General features: G+C 37.0%; 4 protein-coding genes across 5 annotated transcripts; 1 reads left to right on the top strand and 3 right to left on the bottom strand.

The window, feature by feature from the left end:
- Positions 1 to 42: 42 nt before the first annotated feature.
- LOC105693548 (alcohol dehydrogenase class-3) lies at positions 43 to 2324 on the bottom strand. The gene is made up of 7 exons (XM_012413557.4): positions 2185 to 2324; positions 1612 to 1855; positions 1251 to 1471; positions 887 to 1103; positions 673 to 803; positions 289 to 563; positions 43 to 177 (listed from the first exon to the last, which is right to left on the bottom strand). The coding sequence occupies exons 1-7, from the start codon at positions 2203 to 2205 to the stop codon at positions 153 to 155; spliced, it is 1134 nt and encodes a 377-aa protein (XP_012268980.2). The 5' UTR covers positions 2206 to 2324; the 3' UTR covers positions 43 to 152.
- Positions 2325 to 2694: 370 nt separating this feature from the next.
- LOC105693547 (DNA-dependent protein kinase catalytic subunit-like) lies at positions 2695 to 16158 on the bottom strand. Of its 2 annotated transcripts, XM_012413556.3 has the most exons (16): positions 15727 to 16158; positions 15340 to 15509; positions 15068 to 15230; positions 14789 to 14904; positions 14514 to 14703; positions 14158 to 14366; positions 13900 to 14075; positions 13568 to 13821; positions 11136 to 13435; positions 10669 to 11037; positions 10438 to 10593; positions 6850 to 10334; positions 6237 to 6771; positions 3173 to 6152; positions 2855 to 3069; positions 2695 to 2780 (listed from the first exon to the last, which is right to left on the bottom strand). In XM_012413556.3, exons 1-16 carry the CDS (start codon positions 15851 to 15853, stop codon positions 2703 to 2705), a joined length of 11523 nt encoding a protein of 3840 aa, XP_012268979.2. In that variant the 5' UTR covers positions 15854 to 16158; the 3' UTR covers positions 2695 to 2702. The 2 variants fall into 2 exon arrangements, with proteins under 2 accessions (XP_012268979.2, XP_048512767.1); XM_048656810.1 differs by lacking the exons at positions 14789 to 14904; positions 15340 to 15509; positions 15727 to 16158 and having other exon boundaries at positions 15068 to 15201.
- A 108-nt stretch (positions 16159 to 16266) lies between these two features.
- LOC105693538 (histone acetyltransferase KAT8-like) lies at positions 16267 to 18794 on the bottom strand. Its single transcript, XM_012413543.3, has 7 exons — positions 18574 to 18794; positions 18075 to 18334; positions 17899 to 17989; positions 17700 to 17827; positions 17398 to 17628; positions 17059 to 17303; positions 16267 to 16988 (listed from the first exon to the last, which is right to left on the bottom strand). Exons 1-7 carry the CDS (start codon positions 18758 to 18760, stop codon positions 16769 to 16771), a joined length of 1362 nt encoding a protein of 453 aa, XP_012268966.1. The 5' UTR covers positions 18761 to 18794; the 3' UTR covers positions 16267 to 16768.
- Positions 18795 to 18874: 80 nt separating this feature from the next.
- Positions 18875 to 20081, top strand: LOC105693555. Its single transcript, XM_012413578.3, has 3 exons — positions 18875 to 19181; positions 19506 to 19628; positions 19687 to 20081. The coding sequence occupies exons 1-3, from the start codon at positions 19024 to 19026 to the stop codon at positions 19862 to 19864; spliced, it is 459 nt and encodes a 152-aa protein (XP_012269001.1). The 5' UTR covers positions 18875 to 19023; the 3' UTR covers positions 19865 to 20081.
- Positions 20082 to 20104: the final 23 nt, after the last annotated feature.

Below are 20104 nucleotides of genomic sequence, written 5' to 3'. Positions count from 1 at the left end.
GGCAAACAGATGATGAATAATGAATACTCTTCGACTCCATTATTATTGTATCATCAAAATGAAATATTTATTTTGCAAATAGTATTTTGTTCCACTTTTTTTATGAATGCACAATGGTACGTTGATCCTTGGCGTCGGAAAGTAAATGCATCTTACAGGTGCAAGACAGCTCTCAAGCTAGACATTCAAAGTACTAAATTAGCAAAAAATAATGGTAAGAATTCAAAGTCACATACCACCAGACAAGTGACTTTCTTTGAGATGCAAGGCAAAATCTGAGATATGTACCACTTTCCAGCATGAAGCAGATCGAAACCTTCGTTGATTTTATCAAAAGGAAGATTGTGCGTCACAAACTCATCCAGGAGTAGTTTTTTTGATTTATAATCGCTGATGAGCTTAGGCATACTCTCTCGCGACTTCCACCCGCCGAACGCAGTTCCTTTCCAAACTCGTCCTGTTACTAACTGGAATGGACGAGTACTAATCTCTTGTCCAGCCCCAGCTACTCCAACAATTACCGATGTACCCCACCCTTTGTGGCAAGCTTCCAGAGCCGCCCTCTATAATTTGTCAGTAATTATTTCGGCGCTGAGCAAATGTATTAGTTGACAGCAACTGTCAGTACACATGGTTACAGTAATTCAAAAAATATATTGCAAATCTTCTTACCATTGTATTCACATTGCCAACACATTCAAAAGTATAATCGAGACCACCGTCGGTGAGCTCTACAAGCACTTCCTGGATTGGTTTGTCATAATCTTTGGGGTTTACAAATTCAGTACAACCGAAGATTTTAGCTGCAATTTAAAACGTGTTTTTCAATATCCGTAAGTCTGTCATTCGCAAGGTGAGTGACGAGTTTAATGGAGTGTTAAACAACCTTTTTCAAATTTCTCAATATTGACATCGATTCCAATGATACGTGAAGCTCCGGCTGCCTTGCAGCCAAGAGCAACTGCTAAGCCAACAGCACCTAATCCCCAAATAGCGCATGTACTGCCTGGCTCCACCTTTGCAGTATTTAGTGCAGCTCCATAGCCAGTAGGCACACCACATCCCAGCAAGCAAACTTTATCCAATGGTATCTCGTGATCAATCTGACAAACACAGAATATGAGAAATTCATTATATTCTGAATGATTATGTGTACCCACTCGCCGATATTGGTGTACAGGCTCTAGCTGCACCGATCCAAATAAATAGTTGGAGTTTAGAATTTTAAAAATTAAATTTTTGATAACAACCTTGGCAATTGAAATATCTGCAACAACCGTGTATTCACTGAATGTGGAGCAGCCCATGAAATGAGCAAGAGTCTTGCCCTTGCAAGTGAAACGAGATGTACCATCGGGCATAACGCCTTTGCCTTGAGTAAGGCGTATTTTGCCACATAAATTGGTCTTGGGTGACTTGCAGAATTTGCATTCGCCGCACTGTGGGATATATAGTGGGACTACATGATCACCTGCAGATTCATGATCGAAAATAATTTCCAGGTTTTAGTGCCAATTGTTAGTCAAAATGAAGAAATTCAATCATATCTTATAATCTAATCAGTGATAAGTTATGGATAAATAGAAGTTTTTACAAATTATGAACATATACCTGGCTGGAATTCTGTGACTCCTTCGCCAACACTTTCTACAATTCCAGCTCCCTCATGACCAAGTACACATGGAAATAAACCTTCCGGATCCAAACCTCCTAAAGTATAGGCATCGGTGTGACACAATGCAGTGGCCACGATCTTCAGACGCACTTCATGTGCTTTGGGTGGAGCAACTTCAATTTCTTCAAATGTAAGTGGCTGCTTCTCTGCCCATGCTACTGCAGCTTTACATTTGATTACCTGCATATATTCATTATGGTCATACGATGTAAAAAACTGTTGAAAAAAATCGGTGCCAGCTATACTTTCATATTCATTAATGACAATCCTTTACACACGATTTTATCAAGTTAGGGAGACAAAGATTCGTCGGATATTCCGTACGTGAACTTTGAATGGTAAATCGGAAATATTCCACGAAGTTTGTCTGAAGTTTAAGTTTTATTTCATGTGACACGTGCAAGTTTAAGTCACAGGTGTTGAAAAATTTAAAGTCATATTGATTGTTTTTACATTATATTCGATACCGTCTTTAAAGTATAATATGAAAAAAGAATAAATGTTCTCACTTTTCCAGCGGTATCTGCCATGGCGAAGTCGGATGATAAAGATCAACTGAACGACAGGTTGTCGGTTGTGCTTGACCTTATCTGGTTGTGTAATATAGGCCGTTGACTGAAGAATGGGTATACGCTAATGTCACGCGTAGAATCAAGTCGATAAGTACGAAAATTTGAAGCTCTAATTTGTTATTAGCGATCAAATTCGCGCGCGTTATTTGAAACGATGGGTCGAACATACTGCGATGGTTTTGCCGTTAAACTGTTGATCAATCTTCACCCAATGGTTGAACTTTCAGTTACATTCGTGCATTTTATTGAATAAACTTGTTGGGATGATGGGAAGACTTGTGATTCAAAGAATTTTTACTGTAAAATCAGTATATCGTTAGATGCAATGTATTATGAGTTGCGTTTTGTATGTAATCATGCAAGGCGGCTGATTGATGAAAAATATGTTTATTATTATATAATTATTCAACATATATAAGAAGTATATAAACAAAAACTCTGCATCACCTTCAGTCTTATAGCCACGGTTCCCAACCATGCCACGTACGGGCCAAAATGTTGGGATCTGTGGCTTGGTCAGTCAAGCATTCCACCTAAAATAGTAACCAGAAAATGTACCTTTCTTTCACCACAATTGAGTCAAGAATAATATTGAGTTATAAATTACCTGTTCTTCAACACTCAAATCTTCATCTTTATGTGCTGAACGTGCCCTAGATTGGAGCCCACCATTAGAACCATTTATGATATCAAAGTATTTACTGAAATATTCTGTATTGCTATAGCGGTCCTTCAGTTGTTCAAAAGTGAGCTTAGATGGCTTTGATCCATTCATTTTTTTAATAACCATGTTTATCTTTTTCTTTGCATACCACGTTACATCTGCAAGAATTTTAATTTGGTGCATCATCCGTTTTTTCAAGTTGTTCATATTATAATCGATTCGGCTTGGAACATTGATAATGCATAAATGAAATAGACATACCTATATTTTCTTGTCGATCATCTGGTATTTTTTTTCTTGCTAGCCAATCTAAGGTAGGCTCTTTGATGAAGATATCCATGCAAGCAATGAGTGGTTCTTTTTTACTTCTCAGGGCTCGTAGGACATTTATCATTATTATCTTCAGCAAGCCGTTCTCATCAAAAGGTTGTAAAAGACCGAGAATTTGCGGAGTCAGTCTAAATGGCATTAGTTCCGGTATGGATGAATCTATAGCAGCATCAAAACTACATCCGAAATCAATGCCCAAAGCTTTACCCGATGTATGAGAAATCAATGTATTAGATAAATTTCTATCTCCAATCCCTAGTATCCACTGAGCAATGCATATTGTTGCAAAAGAGGTAACAAAATTGTGGCGAAATGCGAAGAAGCACTCTGGTGATGAACTTAATTTTTTAAAACCATTTCTTAACATATCCCAGTTGATCTTGCTTTTTAACAGAGTGAATATATTTGTCACATCTTCTCTGCTACACTTTAATACAGCTTTTTTGTACCTGGTCTCTAAGCTTCCTTCGCCAGCAACAGTACCGATCCAATTTAAATAGAGTCCCATAATATATTTGCGATCAGCTTTCTCGCGATCTGAGGATACTAAATCAATTAAATCGCTCAATGATCCTGTGTTTTCAACCCACTGGATCAATCCAAGTGAGTTGGTTAATGGAATTACTAGATAAGAGTCTATGGATAACCGGCGTTGCCTACAGGCTGCATCTCCTTGCAAAATTCTATTCATTAGCATGAATAGCTGTTCTATTCGTTCATCTACTCTTAGATCCTCTCCGTACTTCACAAGAAAATTGTAATGCTTTCCATCAGTACCCAGAAAAGCTATCCTGACAGGTTTACGTAATGATGGCAAGACCGTGACGCTGGAATTCAGTTTAAAAATTTTTGTATGATGCTGTGGGAGAGGCTCCCGATCGCCCGAATACTGGCCTGGCACCTCAATGTCACCTCCTCTGAATTGGTAAAGCCATGGACTATAATCTTTGAGCGGTGAGGTACAAGTCCCTCTAATGCGGTTTTCCAGGGATGCATTCAAGGTACTGAATATCTCTGTTTTCTGAGAGAAGAATTTATTGTCTTTTAACTGCGTCAATTCTTTGATTTTTGTCTGCCATTTTGTGATAATCTCCCATATTTTTCCTTTCTTGACATCCGTCGTGATTGGGTATACAGTATCGAGTAAAGTTTTCACTGCTGCATCTACATCCTTCTTCATGTTTGCTTCTAGTTTTTCCACATGGTATTTCAAGTATAGCTCTGGCTGCACAAGGTACCTCATAGCTTCGAGAAATAATTCCAAATCTTTGTTCTCAGAGAGAACTTCTGTTAACTTATTGATGATTGGTTGGTTCAGTAGACATTTATTCATTTCCTTATTCATACGGAATGCGTAAACGAAGGCATTAGGATATTTCTCGGCAAGTGACAACAGTATAGGGGCAATAATTGAACAAATAGAGGATCCAATGTGTGACAGTAATTGAGCCTGCCATTTGAGGAACATCCATGTCTCAACATTTTCACTTGCACTTTCGAATATTTTTCCTAGTTCAGGATCACTGGAGTATTTCAAGTGCAATAGACATGGAAAATATTGACTTGCTTCAAGGGATCCATAACTCATTGCACTGAGAGTAGAATGGATGAATTCCTTGGACAGGTCAAAGCCTACTTCAGGTCTACTAATCATGGAATGACAATATGTAGAAACTTTCAAGTAACAATTTGATTTACTCTTGGTGTCAGCTGATTCGTAACACTCTTTCATTGTAGTCAAACAGTAGTCGCTTAAGTGCTTGAGAATAGCTTCTGGATCACGTATGGGAGGTAAGCATGCTGAAACTGAACTATTTTTTAATAATACCTCGCCAATCGGTTCTTGATTGATCACTAACATTTGTAGTTCAATAATTAGAGTGCTGATGTGTTGCCTGATATCCAATTCCAGTTTGGTATTATAAGGCCCTTTCTCAATGAGTTCGTGTGATATCTCCCACGACATAATGTAAGATTTCTGTTTTTTCTCGATACACTGACTATCTGCATAGTAGAGGTATTTATGTTTGGCAACTGCCAAATGCCACTCTCTGTCGAAGTTGTCATCAATGTCAGCCAAATATGGTTCAGCATATCGCAAGTATTTCTTCATAAATTGTGCATTGGACTGACAATATGCTATATTCGATATATTGAGGCATTGCCTAACAACTGCCACATTCAAAGTGCCCAATATTTCGTTTGCCTGGCTTGACTCTACATCATTGATCCGCTGTGCCAATAACCCAAGGAAGTATAATCTTTTAATAATTTGCTTATCCCACAGCAGCAAATTGTCCTGATTCGCGGGTACGCTGTTACTCCAAAAACTAATAATGGATTCTGCATTTGGAATTAGTTGATTTTTGTCTTTGATTCCGTTTAAATATGTTTTGATGTCACTCAATCCACGTAACTTTAAGTATTTATCAATTTTCTGCTCAAAGTATAGGAGATTTAAATGTTTCCATTCTGTTATCACTTTATCTAATGCATTAGTGAGGCAGTTTTGAGAAAATTCTGGATTTTGTTGAATATAAAATACTGCCATCTCCTCTCCGTAAAGCTCTTTGAGCTTGATCGACTTATCTTTTATATTCATCCAGTTATTCAACGCTTGAACGAAAGTTCCATCAGGATGGTCATTTGCTATTTTCTGAATGTGTAATTGTAATACCCATGGGGCCATCCAATTATCGCTAATTGGCATGTCCCAAAGTGCATCGTAATTCTCATCCAATTTTTTTTTTACGTGTTGATCGATCTGTTTCCAATCACAAAGGTAGGCTAAACATATAAATAACGATTCCTGACAGTATTCTTTAGCCAGCCCGTTATTAATTTCATCAGACTTCTCATATGCACTTTTTGCCACCCTCCATTTACCAGCAGCTTGTGCAAAGGATGCTTCCTGAAACGATTAAGAATAAATATTGGAATAAGACTGCTGTATTTTGCTGTATCCTAGTTGAGAAGGAATGGAGAATTTTGTTACCTGCAACTCTTTTCCGAATTTGGCACTCCCAAAAATGCTCTGTATAATATCAAAATCGTTCAATAATTTATAAATATTTGCTAATTGCATCCAGTTATTGTCGTCTTCTGCTGGGTGATTAGCCAATTTAGATTTTTTGCGTGCAGGCTCTAAATTCGTCTTACTTGCGCACCCAGAAATCATTTTTTCTTCTAGCAAAAGTGCACCCAAGGATAACAGTCCACAGGACTTGGAAACCTTTGCAACTGTATTAGAGCAAATATAAATTTCTTTAAAGCTTAGGATGAGCTCTAATACAGTTGCAATAAGAGGTTTAGATCCCTGACTATTTTCAACAATGCCATTGAGACTGACCGACAGCCTTTCAAGGAAGTCCGTTCTTTGATCGGGTAACATTTCTTTCACCATTGAAATAAGCATTGTTACTGTCAGATTTTTGGCGACAACCTGATCAATTCTGACCAGTTCTTCCAATGGAAGAATTAGACCAGCATGAGTAAGCCCCGTATCCGGAAAATCTCCGATTCTATACTTTCTGTTAAAAGTGTAACGTAAGAATAAATAATTCAATATCAAACTATTAGAATTGTCAATTACAAACTGTCCAACTCACCTATACATCTTGACACTGATTCTTTGGCGGTCAATTTCATTCCTTGATATTTCGTCTCTGTGCATATTTTTGGAAATTCGATTATGACGTATGTTCTTGCTTATATCTGCAGAATATTGCAAAAGCCTTTTCGATTTTTGGTTTTTTGAAGGTTCAAGAATTCTTTTAGTTCCTGCTGCTGAGCCCTCATGTTCATCCATGAGCGTCCAAGCTGATTGAAAGTATGACTGATCATTAGACAGCGTTTGCTTAAACTGCAAAGACTGTGAGGCCCTTAAAAACAGGCCATGGTTCAGAGATTGATTGAAACGAGCAAATGTGCGATTAGATTGCGAATAATATTGGCTCATTCGATTAACAAGAGACGACGTGAATAGTGGGGCAAGTATCCCATCATGCTTGGAACGACCCTGTACCACTACTTGATAATCTTCAAACTTGCAGTTACTGAGAGGTTCAAACATTTTTTTTTCAAATTGTGGGTCTTTGCTCACTAGATGTAACATCAACAATGGCAGAAATGACAAATAACTTGTTTCTAAATCAGGATCATACATATCAAAAATCTCCAATAATCTTGCAATGGATTGGTCAGACAAGTGACCATGTTCGATCCAAAATTGTAATAACTCTTTCTGTACAGATTCATTTGTATCCAGTAGCCCCAGCAATAAAATATTTTTGCTCACGTGCCTCAGCTTACCGACCGCAAGGTTGTCGTCAATGTTGTCATTATACTTTTCCCAAATAGCCTTGGAAATGTTGATAACAATTTCTCTTTGTGTTGCAGAGGCAGTTTTTGCATATGGAAGTATCAGTTGGGCAAATGGTAGATAGTCGGACGGACTTAGAATATATAGCAGCTTTTCAATTATTCTCAGAGCTATACTTTGGCACGAAAACATCTTATTTTTTAGAATATCTTGAAATTTTATGAATCTTAATTCCATGATGATTTCATTTTCAACAAAATTTGGTAAAGCCGATAAAAACAGCTCCAAACATTTTTCCTTGTGCACATCATCAACTTTGAAAAAGCTAGTTGTCAATAGCTTGAAACAATATCGTATTATGTTTGGATAGGAAATGTGTATTTCGTATATACACTTGATGAATATGTTATGATTTCTGTGTTTTTTTTTTATGACTGAAAACTGCAGTTTGGTAGTTAACCATTGTTTTGTGTCCTCATGTTCGTTACTAGATTCTAAATACTTCATTATCAGTCCTAGCGTGTTGCAAACATACAAAATCGTTTCTTCATCTGGGTCATCAACTGAATTCACCATGTGCGTCAAAACCTCACGTTTTGATATAATCCATTCTTCTTTGTTGTTAGAGACAAAAATGTGAATTATACGGATTGTGAATCTTTCAGATGCATTTGGAATTCCAAGAATACTTTCAGGTACCTCCAAAATGGATTGCCATGCTTGAACAAGCTGATTTATAATTTCAACATTGTATTTGTATAGATGTCTTTGCTGGCTATCCCCATTTTTCAACAACTTCATCAATAAATTTTGGGCCATTTTTTTCTCGTTTGTTGTACTTGGAATCGCCACACTGTGCCAATCTATCAACATAACTAGGATATCTTTAATCACGTAGTTCATATGATAATAAGTATTGAAATGAGAGATGAGAAAGCTTAACAATGAAGCGATGAAAAATCGTGCGTATGGTTTGAAAGCCTCTTGCACGTTCAGAATAAGTTTGACCATGAAAAATTTCACGTTGTAAGCCGTTGCAATCCTCAAAGAAATTTGAAAAAACTCCATCCATTCAGGCATCTTTACTTCTTCTTCATCATTTGGTAATTTAAATATATTCGATGATACCATATGTGTAATAATCCCACATATTGGGGCCATACATTCATGGTTATTAAGATCATCTACTTCAAAGCTAAGGGATATCATTTCTTCGCTTTTATCGTAATCTTCAATTGAATTGGATCTCAGATTAGATTCATACAAATCAAAACAAGCTAAATCTTCATTTAACGTTGATGCAGCGAGATTGTAGCTCTTTATCTCTGAATGCAATTGATCTGTTTTCGGACTAGCTCGTTTCCGTATGTTGATTAGCTTCCTATACTCTTTGGGTATTTCTTTAAAATCCTGTTTGAATTCATACTTCCGCTCCGTATCAATAATGTTTTCCCATATAAGTCGACCTTCAGAGATCTTCTCAGCAAATGGCATAACATAGAAGCGCTCTTCCGATTTCAAACTAACAATTGCAATGCAACAATTGTATGCTGCGCAGTGCAGGAGCCGCATCAGTTCTTTGACCTCGGAATTTGGAGATTTCAATTTCCGAACACCTAGGCAATTTCTGGTCAACCCTTGAAATAATTCTCTTCCAGTTTCGATTTTGTGAACAGCATTTTTCACGATATTACTGTCTGCACTGATTAACTTTGCCAATGGTACTTTAGCGAGCATAATCTCAAGCAAGTTATAACAACCAATCTTTGAGACGATCAAATTCTTCAGATCAACGCGTCCTACAGGAAGATCCTGTCTCGCAATATCATAAAGTTCTTCTATGTGCTGTTCATAAAATTGTTCAATTACATTCGCATTACAAAAATGGATGCATTTGAGAAAAACCTTTTTCAATAACTCTAATCTGGCCTCGTAGTCTTGTATAGCCATAAAACACTTGTACAAAACCACTAGAGACTCTAATGCATCTTCGGTAGAGATTTCATTAAAGTAAGCAGTCAGATGTTGGATTGCATTGGAATCCCATAAATATTCGATATTACCAATAGTAATGTCTATCACGCATTCGAAAAAGCCTACAGACTTCAGCATGGGTAGATGACGTGACAATGTTTGAAAAGATGCTATAATGTTTGAATGGTCGAGACTGCCCTTCAAAAGATTATTCATGTTCGCGGTATAGTATTGAGTCTTCAATTTATGTAAGCAATGCACCAACTGTGCATTTTTATCAAAAGTTCCGTCGACAATACAAGGCAATAAGCCATTCAGAATTCTCGTTTTATATTCCAGTTGTGAAAAGTCCTGGAGTTCAAGTATTATCCAAGCATAAAAGTCATTTCGTTCCTTACAAATTTCAGATGGATTTGGAGAGACTTGTACCACCAAGGAATATAGATTGACCAACTTTTCTTTCCTCTCAGGCATGTACTTCACTTGGTTACGAAATTTATCAAATCTGTCCACGAATTCCAGCTGGATATTTGGAATCTGCTTTTCGAAGCGACTTTTGTTTTGTTTGACATACATCATCATTTCTTCCAATATCACTAGAATACTGTCAAACTTATTTTTCAATGAATGTCTCAGCAATACATCCAAGCTTTTGCCTATGTCTATCAGGAGATTTTGAAAAATAGGAATCCCGAAAAGATTCATAAAGTACTCTCCATGACATATTGTTGATGAATTTTGATAAGACAATTTAGTTTTCGAATCGACAATTTCCAGTAAAGTTGTTGCCATTTGCTCCTGAAAAATAACATTCATTTTTGTAGATTATCAAGAAAGGTACATTAGTTTTATTAATTACATTAGACTGTGCATCAGCCAATTATATTCTTGTGTTACGTACTTTAAAGTTGAAGGTCAAGAATTTCACCAGAGTTGTTAAGTATTCTTGAGTGCTTGATTCCAGAGTAAGAGCCACCGCTCTATCATATTGTTGCACGTTCAATAGGTTGAAGATATCTACTACCCCGTTGGCCGCGTCATCATCACTAAGAGATCTCTAAAAAACGAAGGATGGGATTATGTGTTGACCGTTTGGCGATTGGAAATTAGTGCCAAAAATCAATTAACATACGTTATATAATCGATCATGTTGATCTAATGTTTCCAACATAATTAAACCCTTCACATAGTTATTCAATGAAATGGTCATAGCCTCAATGAATATTACATCAAAATTCATGTACTGATGACGTTTGCTTTCAATGTGCTTTACGATCGATTTCTTCACCAGTAAAAAAAACTTTTGGGTATCGAATTTCTGTATCAAAATAGTCAGTAATTGCTGTATGGTTGATTCAAGAATTTCCATCATGTCCAAGTTTTGTAAATCAAAACCAACGGCTTCAGGTACAAAAATACAAGAGGATATCAGCGAACACAGTTCATCGTTCCAAAAAAATTCGGGTACATAGGAGGACGATTCAGCACTACCTTGAAACTCCTGGAAATGTTAATAATGCATAAAATATTGATGTTACTCAACGGTCAAACTAGACATAGCATAATTTAAATTATCAAATGGCGTAATGTAGGACTTACTATTTTGCTGAGTAGAGTTATTATGAAGTTAAAGATTTTCAAAATAATTTGGTGTTTCAGTAGACAATGCTCTTGATACTGGTTGAAAGATTCTATAGTTTCCTGATTTTTTTCTCTTTTAACATTGACCAAATAAACAAAATTAATGGTACAATTGAAAATCATATCCTTATTCGCGTTTTTGTCAGTAAATAATGAGTCCAAGCTCACTATACTTTTATTAAGAATCCAAATATAGCAATCTAAAGTCCGTATTAGTGGTTTCATAGTTTTTATGGATAGGTATTCCATTTTTGGATGCAGATCTTTGAGTATTATTTGGTTCAGACTTCGCATGCCATTGCAATTCACATAATTTGTGAAAAACCCTTGGATGGAATTAAATTCAGGAATGTATTTGGTCATCAGTTCAAGTTCCTCCATGCTCTTTGTCCTACAATTCTGATCAACAGATGCACACTGTATTAGGAGCCAATTTGCGGCATCTCTGAGTGAAGTTCCTTCAAACTCGGCCGGCTTTCTACGGTGAAGAGACTGGCTGTTAAGAAGGTCGTATTTGATACCAATAACCCTTTCGATATGTTTAAGGGACTGCATGATGTGCGTGCTGGAACATCCGTCCAAGCTTTTGATGAAACAGGCGAGTAACTCCAACCAAAAAATATCTATTATTATGTCACTCTCTCTTAATATTGTATAAAGGTAGTTGAACGCAATGGCAGCTCCAATTCGTTTGCATGTAGTTGGATGGAGTGCAAAATTTGTTATCTTGCTTACAATGGCTTGAATATTTGTTGACGAAGTTTGTATTTCAGAATCTGTTGACTGCTTAATTGACCATTTCACAAATTCAGCTAAACAGACGCCACAGAAATCGCTGAGTGCCATGTTTGATTCATAAGTCAATGAATCAAAGAGTGTTTCAATAAGACATATGGTTTCTGACGACCGTAGCATCAGCTTAGAGCTGTACCAATGGGTAAGCTGTATCATTAAAGGGTAGAACAATTGTTGTATTACTTGGTCAGAGTCTGATCCAAGCCTCAATATAGCTGGGCATATTTTTTCAAAGAGAGGCAACAGACCATCTGGATTTGATGACAAAAGTTGCATTGATCTTCCGAGCATCACAGTCACAATGGAATGTAATACTTCACATGCTATCACGCGAGTGCGTCTATCTGTGGAATTTAGAGCTAATTCAATAGTCCTTGGAAAAATTGTATCCAAATAAATGTCGGGTTGGATATCACTGTATAGCAATGTGTACTTCAATAACTTCTTTTCACTTGAAGCTCTGTTATCGGTAAATCGATCAGCTGCCAAATTCAGTGTCACTTCTGAATTTAGTGAGCCAAAAAATAGTAAAATTTTTCTCTGGAATTCTTGCAGTGTACTTTCGTCATCTGTGAGTACTATGTGTTTAACTTTTTTTCCATCAGGTACATTCTGTACAAGCTCACTACTGCTTTCGTCGCTTTGCAAAAAAACCTCCAGGCTGGGAATGACTTTGATCAGAAAGTTCCTCAATCGTTCTTCTGCTTTTATTGTTGTGGACCATTTTTCCAGAGTTCCTAGCGCAGATTGTGCAAGACTGAAGTTATCTTGCCGAAGAGCGAATGCTGCCTTGAAGGTAGGTGATAACCGATCCAACATATTTTCAGCAATAGAAACGGGTATCACAAATATCAGGTTGAAACAAGAAATTTGTAATTCTCCAGAGAAGCTTGGTAGTTTCTCAATGGTATCACACAAATATTGAGATACGAGTTGGAATGTCTTGCCGAGCAATTCTTGTTCACCCAAATCAGATGAGCTGTACATTTTCAGAACTATTTGAACTAGTCTATAAAATCCTGATATCAGAGGATTATTGTTGGACTTTCTGATAACCTCACAGAGAAACCAATGTAGTTTAGAATTCATTAAAGTTGGATCCAGCTTCTCGAAAATAGCATTGAGGAGATCCACTAAATTCACAAATATTCTGAAATCCGTATCGTTTACAGCCACAGGTATAGTAAACTCTTCAGTTCCACCTGACACATCGACAGTTGTCACATCCAAATTCAATTTCTTAATGATCTTGATAGAAGTTTCGATAATAGCATCAAAGATTTGTACGGATGTTGTTGAGCTGTTCACTGTAGGTATCGGATTATTTTGAGAAAGGAGTAACTGCCACAGCGGTGAATAGTTCTTGTAACATGTTGGACGTTCGTTTAAATTTTTCATTTCACGTTCCGCCTCTGCATCGATGTATAGTGAATGCGAGCAACTCCATACAATGCCTTCGTATACTTCGAGTAGAAAAAAAAGATAGAATCAATAACCGTTCGGGTACAATGAAATATTAATGACTGAATGAATGGGATCGTTAGTACTTTCAAATCCAAGTGCAGTTCATTTGATAAAAGCTAAAAATAACCCACCTATTTTAGTGATGAATTCTTGATAGGAACATCTACAAATGCACCTGATACTGTGGGATGTTTTCAGTAATGACCAGACGGCCGATGAATGGCTGGTAAAGGGCAAGTCGGGAAAGTGTTTGATCAAGATCAAAGATAGTGTTGAAAGTGCATTCAGTTGATCTGGCGCGATGTTGGACATCTGTAGCAATATTTCCGCTAGCGCATTGAGATAGTATACCACATTTTCTATAGACTCTTTCATTTCGTTGTTACTAAAAGCCCAGCGAAATTATTTGTTTATTAAGCATTGATGAATCCAACTATCCGATAGTAATAAAAATCAAACTTACTGAGTATACATGACAGTCACTCTGCGTGCCAAGAGTGAAAACATACGTGACACGTCCGTTTCGGTCGAATAGTTCTTACAAGGTCCTGCCATGTGTCCGAAACCGCGAATACTCGGTTGCAGCATGGTTGAATCAACCACACTTATAACATTGTCTTCCAAATACTTCTTCAAATACTGCAACAGACAAATCATGTTAAAGACTAGGATAACATTTTTTGGGAGACGTTATCTATTTGTATTAAGGAAAAATAGTTACCTCAAATACACGACGTCCACCCGGGGTTTTGTCATTGCTTAATATTATTCCCATTGTTTTATAATAAGCCAATAAAGTGTGGAGTGCAACTTCCTGATTTTCACCGGATAATTTCGACCATTTCAACAGAATTCCATGCCAGAACAGTGCATCTTTGTAGATGTAATCATTGAATAAAGACATGTGTCTGCCGAGCAGAGAAATGGCGGCTAAAATTATGAATAACAATTTTTGTAACACTGCTCTACTTGGAAGTAAATAAAAATGGTTCATAATTGAAGAAGAAAACAACTGGCACTATTAGTAGCTTGGTTTCATATTTCTAGACGTACTGGATTTATCACAAATGTACCAACCTCGACTGACAAATTTTTGTCGTTGATTAATATCAATGGTACTCAGTTCTTTGATACGTTGATATAAAGTCTTCCAATAATTTACTGGCCCCTGGGGTTCCGGAGGACGAAAGTTTGTGCACAGATCATTGAGAACATTGAGGTATATTCCAATGTCACTTGATTGTGAACCACGTTTAAGTAGAGAATGCTGAAATTTTTTAAGTTATCACAGGACAAAGTATAATCAAAATGCAGTTGTATCTAATAACTACTTATTGACTAAGAGTGCTTGCCCGATGGTCATAATCGTCCATTATTCTGCTAAAAATTACGTCACCTTGCCAAGACAATATAGCTTCAGGCTGATACTTTGCAATGACTCCTAAAGCCTTGAAGAATTTAGTTCTCTCTGCAGAAAAATATTTTTTTGTTCATCGCATGACCAACTTAAGTTTAAAAGAGCTAATTCAGTTCAGGACTTGTTGAAAAATAGAACTTATTTTCAGTATTTTTTTCCTGGCCTATAGTTGAACAAGGACTCACAAAATTACCAAAATACTGAATAGGCTTACCTGCATGTGTGCACAAGTGAAACTTCTTGACCAAATGCTGGACTGTTTCGTTCAACTTCAACTCATAATTCTGGCACCTCATAACAAGATTTTCAAAACAATCTACCGCTGCTCCTTTGATGTGTTGAGAACATGTACTTGTAATTGCAATTTCACATACTTTCTATAATAGTAAATAGCAATTAATTAGTTTCAATAAATATCGGTTTGTGGAAGAAGGAAAAAACAAGAGCTCTGAGAGAGGTGTGATCTTGTCCATGTAAACTACGTACCTTTATTTGATTTGTGTATTGATTGAGCAACCAGTAGAATTGTGTTATAATAAAACTCAATAATTTGAACCCTTCTGTCACAGAGCTCTCCATATTTTTATCAAAATGAGCATAATTCAGGAAATGTAACAAGCCAGTTTTCTCACTGAGAAATACGGAGAGCACGAACCCTGGAAATTTTGAAGAAAAGATAAATAAAAGTAAGAGGTGGCAATTGAGCAAAATGCGTTCAGTAAAATGGTCAGTTCAGACTTTCATAAATGTCAATGTATCTGCAATCTAAACTTTGCCTTGTACATACATACATACTAACAGATTTCAAATTCATTTGGAATTTGAATATTCGACAACGACTCGTTTTGGACATGCTCGATGCTTGGTTCTTACCGATCTCACTGGTAGATAAATTCGTGAAATATGCCGGTCCATTTTTAAAAATAGTCGACAGATCGTCATTATTTTTTTCTCGTCTCCATTTACCGAACAATTCCATAAATTCTTCGAAAGATTCCATGACAAGTGCGTTATCGTTATCATCACACAGTAGTCGCCAAACGTGTTCGCAAATTTTCGAACAACAATGAAATTTGTTTTTCCTATAATTGTGAGAACGATGTAGTAATAAAGCCAGAGACACTGATTCTACATTAAGGTTATCTACGTATCACGTAAATTCATTTGCGAATTTTTTAGCCAAAACTGTGACAACCTAGCGTTGCCGCTAAAACTAGTAACGAAATGTGAAATCCGGAAATCGCGGAGATAATTGCAGTGCGGTTAACCGTGGAAGAAAATATCCCCAGGTAAAAGTTCAACTTTATAGTCGAATAAAAATCGATTGATTTGTTTCACGTACGTACATAATTGGCAATTAGGACTGAAGATTTGTACTTTGGCGTCGATAAGTCAGGTAAATGACAAGATTTATTGGTTCATATTGGTTGTTATTATGCATTCGAGTCATTGTTCTACAAAAAATATGGAATAACACACAATACTATGTGGCTTTGTTGTAAGATTAAAGTTATCCTAAATGTAAGTGTACGGTTTAATAATAATAAGCGTATATGAAGGGAATTCGGTTCCCCATGATGTGTACTCTAAATACAAAATAGGTATCTTAAAGTTATAATATAGAAGATTTTCAAATGGAGAACAATCTTGCAACGTTACGTAAAGCAGACTCCCATCATGTTAAGATTGGAAAAGGTATTAACGCGAAATGCAATGTCGGATTTCCATTTCTCTGAGTTTGTTTCACTCGAATATCTGCAGGTCTCAATATCTCGTCAATCAAACTCTACGTCTCATCACAGACTGCCTTTTTCATGTAATCAGGTAATACTACTCAAGTCAGCAAATTAAACTTTTCAGCCGATTTCCATAATCTAGCTGTAGTTATCTTGATGATTCAGGTTCAATCCATACTTCATTTCTTTCCTGGCTTAATATTTTTTCGTGGCGGAGCGCCCCATCTCAGAGAGCTTGAGTCAACTGTTAGACGAGGTCGCTTAAACTGACTGCTTTTAATATGTTCCTCAACCAATTTTGGTGTTACACAAATAACGTGTTGCCCTTTCCAGTATTTCACCATATTCATACTTTGAAGCGTGGAGATTATGTCAGTTTGCGATATACTTGTCATTTGACTGTAAAAACGTTCATCTTTAGTATTGTTCACATGGAATTTTTAATCATAAAAAAAACCCGTCTACATACCTCAGATCTTTTATGCTCAGCGTTCCTCTGAAACCCCTGAGAATCTCGAGAAGAATCCAGCTCCAGTAGCTTCTGTACGACAATTTTCCTAAGTCGCTGAGAGGTTTTTCCGGGCTTCCGACTGTTTGTTCAATCCTGCTTAATTCATAACTGAATGCGATAAGCAGCTTGCCGTAACCTTGTCTTTGAAACGGTGGTAACGTTAGAATGCATGCAACGTTATTCCCATCCGGCGACTCTTTTTCCTATAAAAAAGTAAGACAGAGAATCGTGAACTTTAAATTTGAAATCAGTTTATAAAACGTTTACGTAAACGGCATCACATGTATGTGGCAATACCTTTGAAAAATATCCAACTAAATGCGCTCCATGTTTATCTACTTCGCAGAGAATATAGAATAAAAATGGTTCAACATCAAAATACAGCGTCTTGTGATCCAAGAATAATTTAGCTAACAAACAAAGATTTTGACAATATATCTTATGTTCTCTGCCATCAACTTCCCAAATGCTGAGCGTTCCTTTGCGATATATCTCTTTTCCAACCGGTTGTCTGTGAGTGCATTCGCTCTAAAAAATCGCAAGTGCAGATCATAGTATGTATCTCAAACTAGTCAATTGCTCCAGAGAAAATCAATTACCATGTGATATCTGTAGGTTTTTTCCAACCGCATGTATTTTAAACAATATTCACAGATCCACAACTTTGGCTGTTTACCATATTCTTCAGGATAAGGACTAAAATACCACGTATCAATTTCATACCGCCCTGAAATCACAAAAAATCTGATAAGTGATAAAGAAAACAAATTGAGCAAGATTTGTAAATATGAGATCTACCTATCTGTATCCTGTCAATATACTTCACTTTGGTGATAGCTTCGTGTTCCTTCTCTAATGCTGCAGTGGTTGGATCCATTTCTGCATAGGTCTATTCAATTGAAATATTTATCATCGTCATAAGCGATATTTTTTTAATTACACTTTCATAATCATTTGAACCACAAATTACCAACTTTTTGAATGTGATTGATTTCGTCATGCCTTCTTTTCTGATTACGCGTAATTTTTCTGTCAGAGGAATCAGCCAGCAAATCACTGGCTGGATTTCTTTCACTGTTTTTCCAACTCTGGTCACTCATATCAAATCTGCTGGACATTATCCTGTCTCTAGGTACCCACTCATCCAACCTTCGATTATAGCCCTCGTAATGGACGTAGTACTCATAGTGGCTCTCTCCTTCGTTGTATCGAGTCTGAATAATTTCTGCCGGATCTGGGTGTACAGAAATAAAAAAACTCACATGACCATTACTGGAGAGCTCTTACATTACCTAGGTGACTCTAGTGGGTCTACTTTTAACACAGAATATGGATTGCTTCATGTTCTGAGATCGGTTCTGCCTCGACAATTTTAGACCTCAAAAACGTAAAGTAATGAGGCATTTGTGAAGCAATAAGAGAAGCGCGTAAATTGGACTCAACATAACCTGCTTTTGTACCGAGAGTACTTACGCCAGGAATCGTCAGACCTTCGGACTAAGTAATGTTCTCCAATATCGAGAGGCTGTTCTTCAAGACTGTCAGCATCATCGCCAGATCCTTTCCCACCGTTTGTTAAATTATTATCACGACTTTCTGGTTTTAATCCCGATTCTTTTTCTCCCGTCGTATCTTTAACCTTTTGATCGACGTCCGCCATTTTAACAACAACGAACAGTCAACGGGTTTTGCATCCACTGCTTGCATCACATTCCGAAAAAACCACTGGTAGACCCATATTATTCTTTAGATGGCACCACCCTTCTTATTCTTCTTGTACGAGCTCCACTAGTGCGCAGCTATTACCGTCAATTTCGTCTGCCGTATTTGCTGTACCCGTTGACTTGTAACTATTTGTAACGAATACGCGTAGCTGTGGACTGTGGGGTGGGTGAATATTTATAATATATTCGTACTAATAAGATGGCCGGACCAGGTAATTCGAATGGTTCTCTGCTTGCTAAGCTGGGTTTGCAGCCAGTAACTAAATGCAGCCTTGTCAAATTTTACGTTCCGGCTTTCGGAGTCGCTTCGTACACTGCTCTGTCCGTCAACGTGATGAACCCAAGTCTGATTATGAGGTAATATCTCCTGTCTGAAATCTTCATACGCTCGGTGTCCCCGCCTGATTTCTGCTCTTACCATTTCGACCCGGCGTCCCATAAATTATGTAATAGTATGTTTCGAATCCTAAGACTACCATGACTCAAAATTTTCATCTATCATGCCTTTGCCCTATTCTTCACTGTGAATCTTTACTTTCCAAGAAATTGCATCATTCCTTTATTTAGACTTCTAATACATAGACCATCTATGAAAAGCTCTCTGGTAGTCATTCCAACATGAATCAATTTTTCAATTGAATATTGAGCAGCAATATTCATAATACAATTGTTACCTTCCAGGATATTTCCTAAAAAAGACATAACAAACGTGTTGCTTGGCTCTGCGCTGGTAGGTACTGGAACCTACATATACACCAGAGAACATCTTAAGAAAGCTCCAACGGCAACAAGAGTTGTATACAGGTAACATTAACGTTATCTTTAGCTGTGACGTAATGAAAAACTATTCATTATTGTCTAGCGCTGCTGGAGCTGTCTTGTTGAGTTTTGGTTCAGTTCTGGTATGGGCTGTACTGCGTTCGATAGTGCCACCAAATTCCACACTGTGTACTATTGCTGGAATTGGCTCTGGGATTGCGTTTATCAACGTCGGAATGAACTACTTGGACTTTGTCGACTCCCAGATCGCAAAGAAGTAGACCAAATTAATAAAAGTATTCGGGTAATTGTCTGAATAATCATATAAAAACATAAACATTGAAGAAGAAAAAAAAAAAAACGTAAAAAGCAACAAAAAAGCTGTGAAATTTATTTAAAATAAAAACCTATAAAATATCACATTAGATATTGGTAGATTAGAAAAATAATCTTTGTACAGCAATTATCCATACCCATTAAACATAAGATGAAAGTTGACCCTGGATTGACGTTTAAAACTA

The sequence above is a fragment of the Athalia rosae genome, chromosome 6 (assembly GCF_917208135.1).
Source record: "Athalia rosae chromosome 6, iyAthRosa1.1, whole genome shotgun sequence".
Classification (NCBI taxonomy): Eukaryota; Metazoa; Arthropoda; class Insecta; order Hymenoptera; family Athaliidae; genus Athalia; species Athalia rosae.
This window is presented reverse-complemented; position numbering and strand designations above follow the sequence as displayed.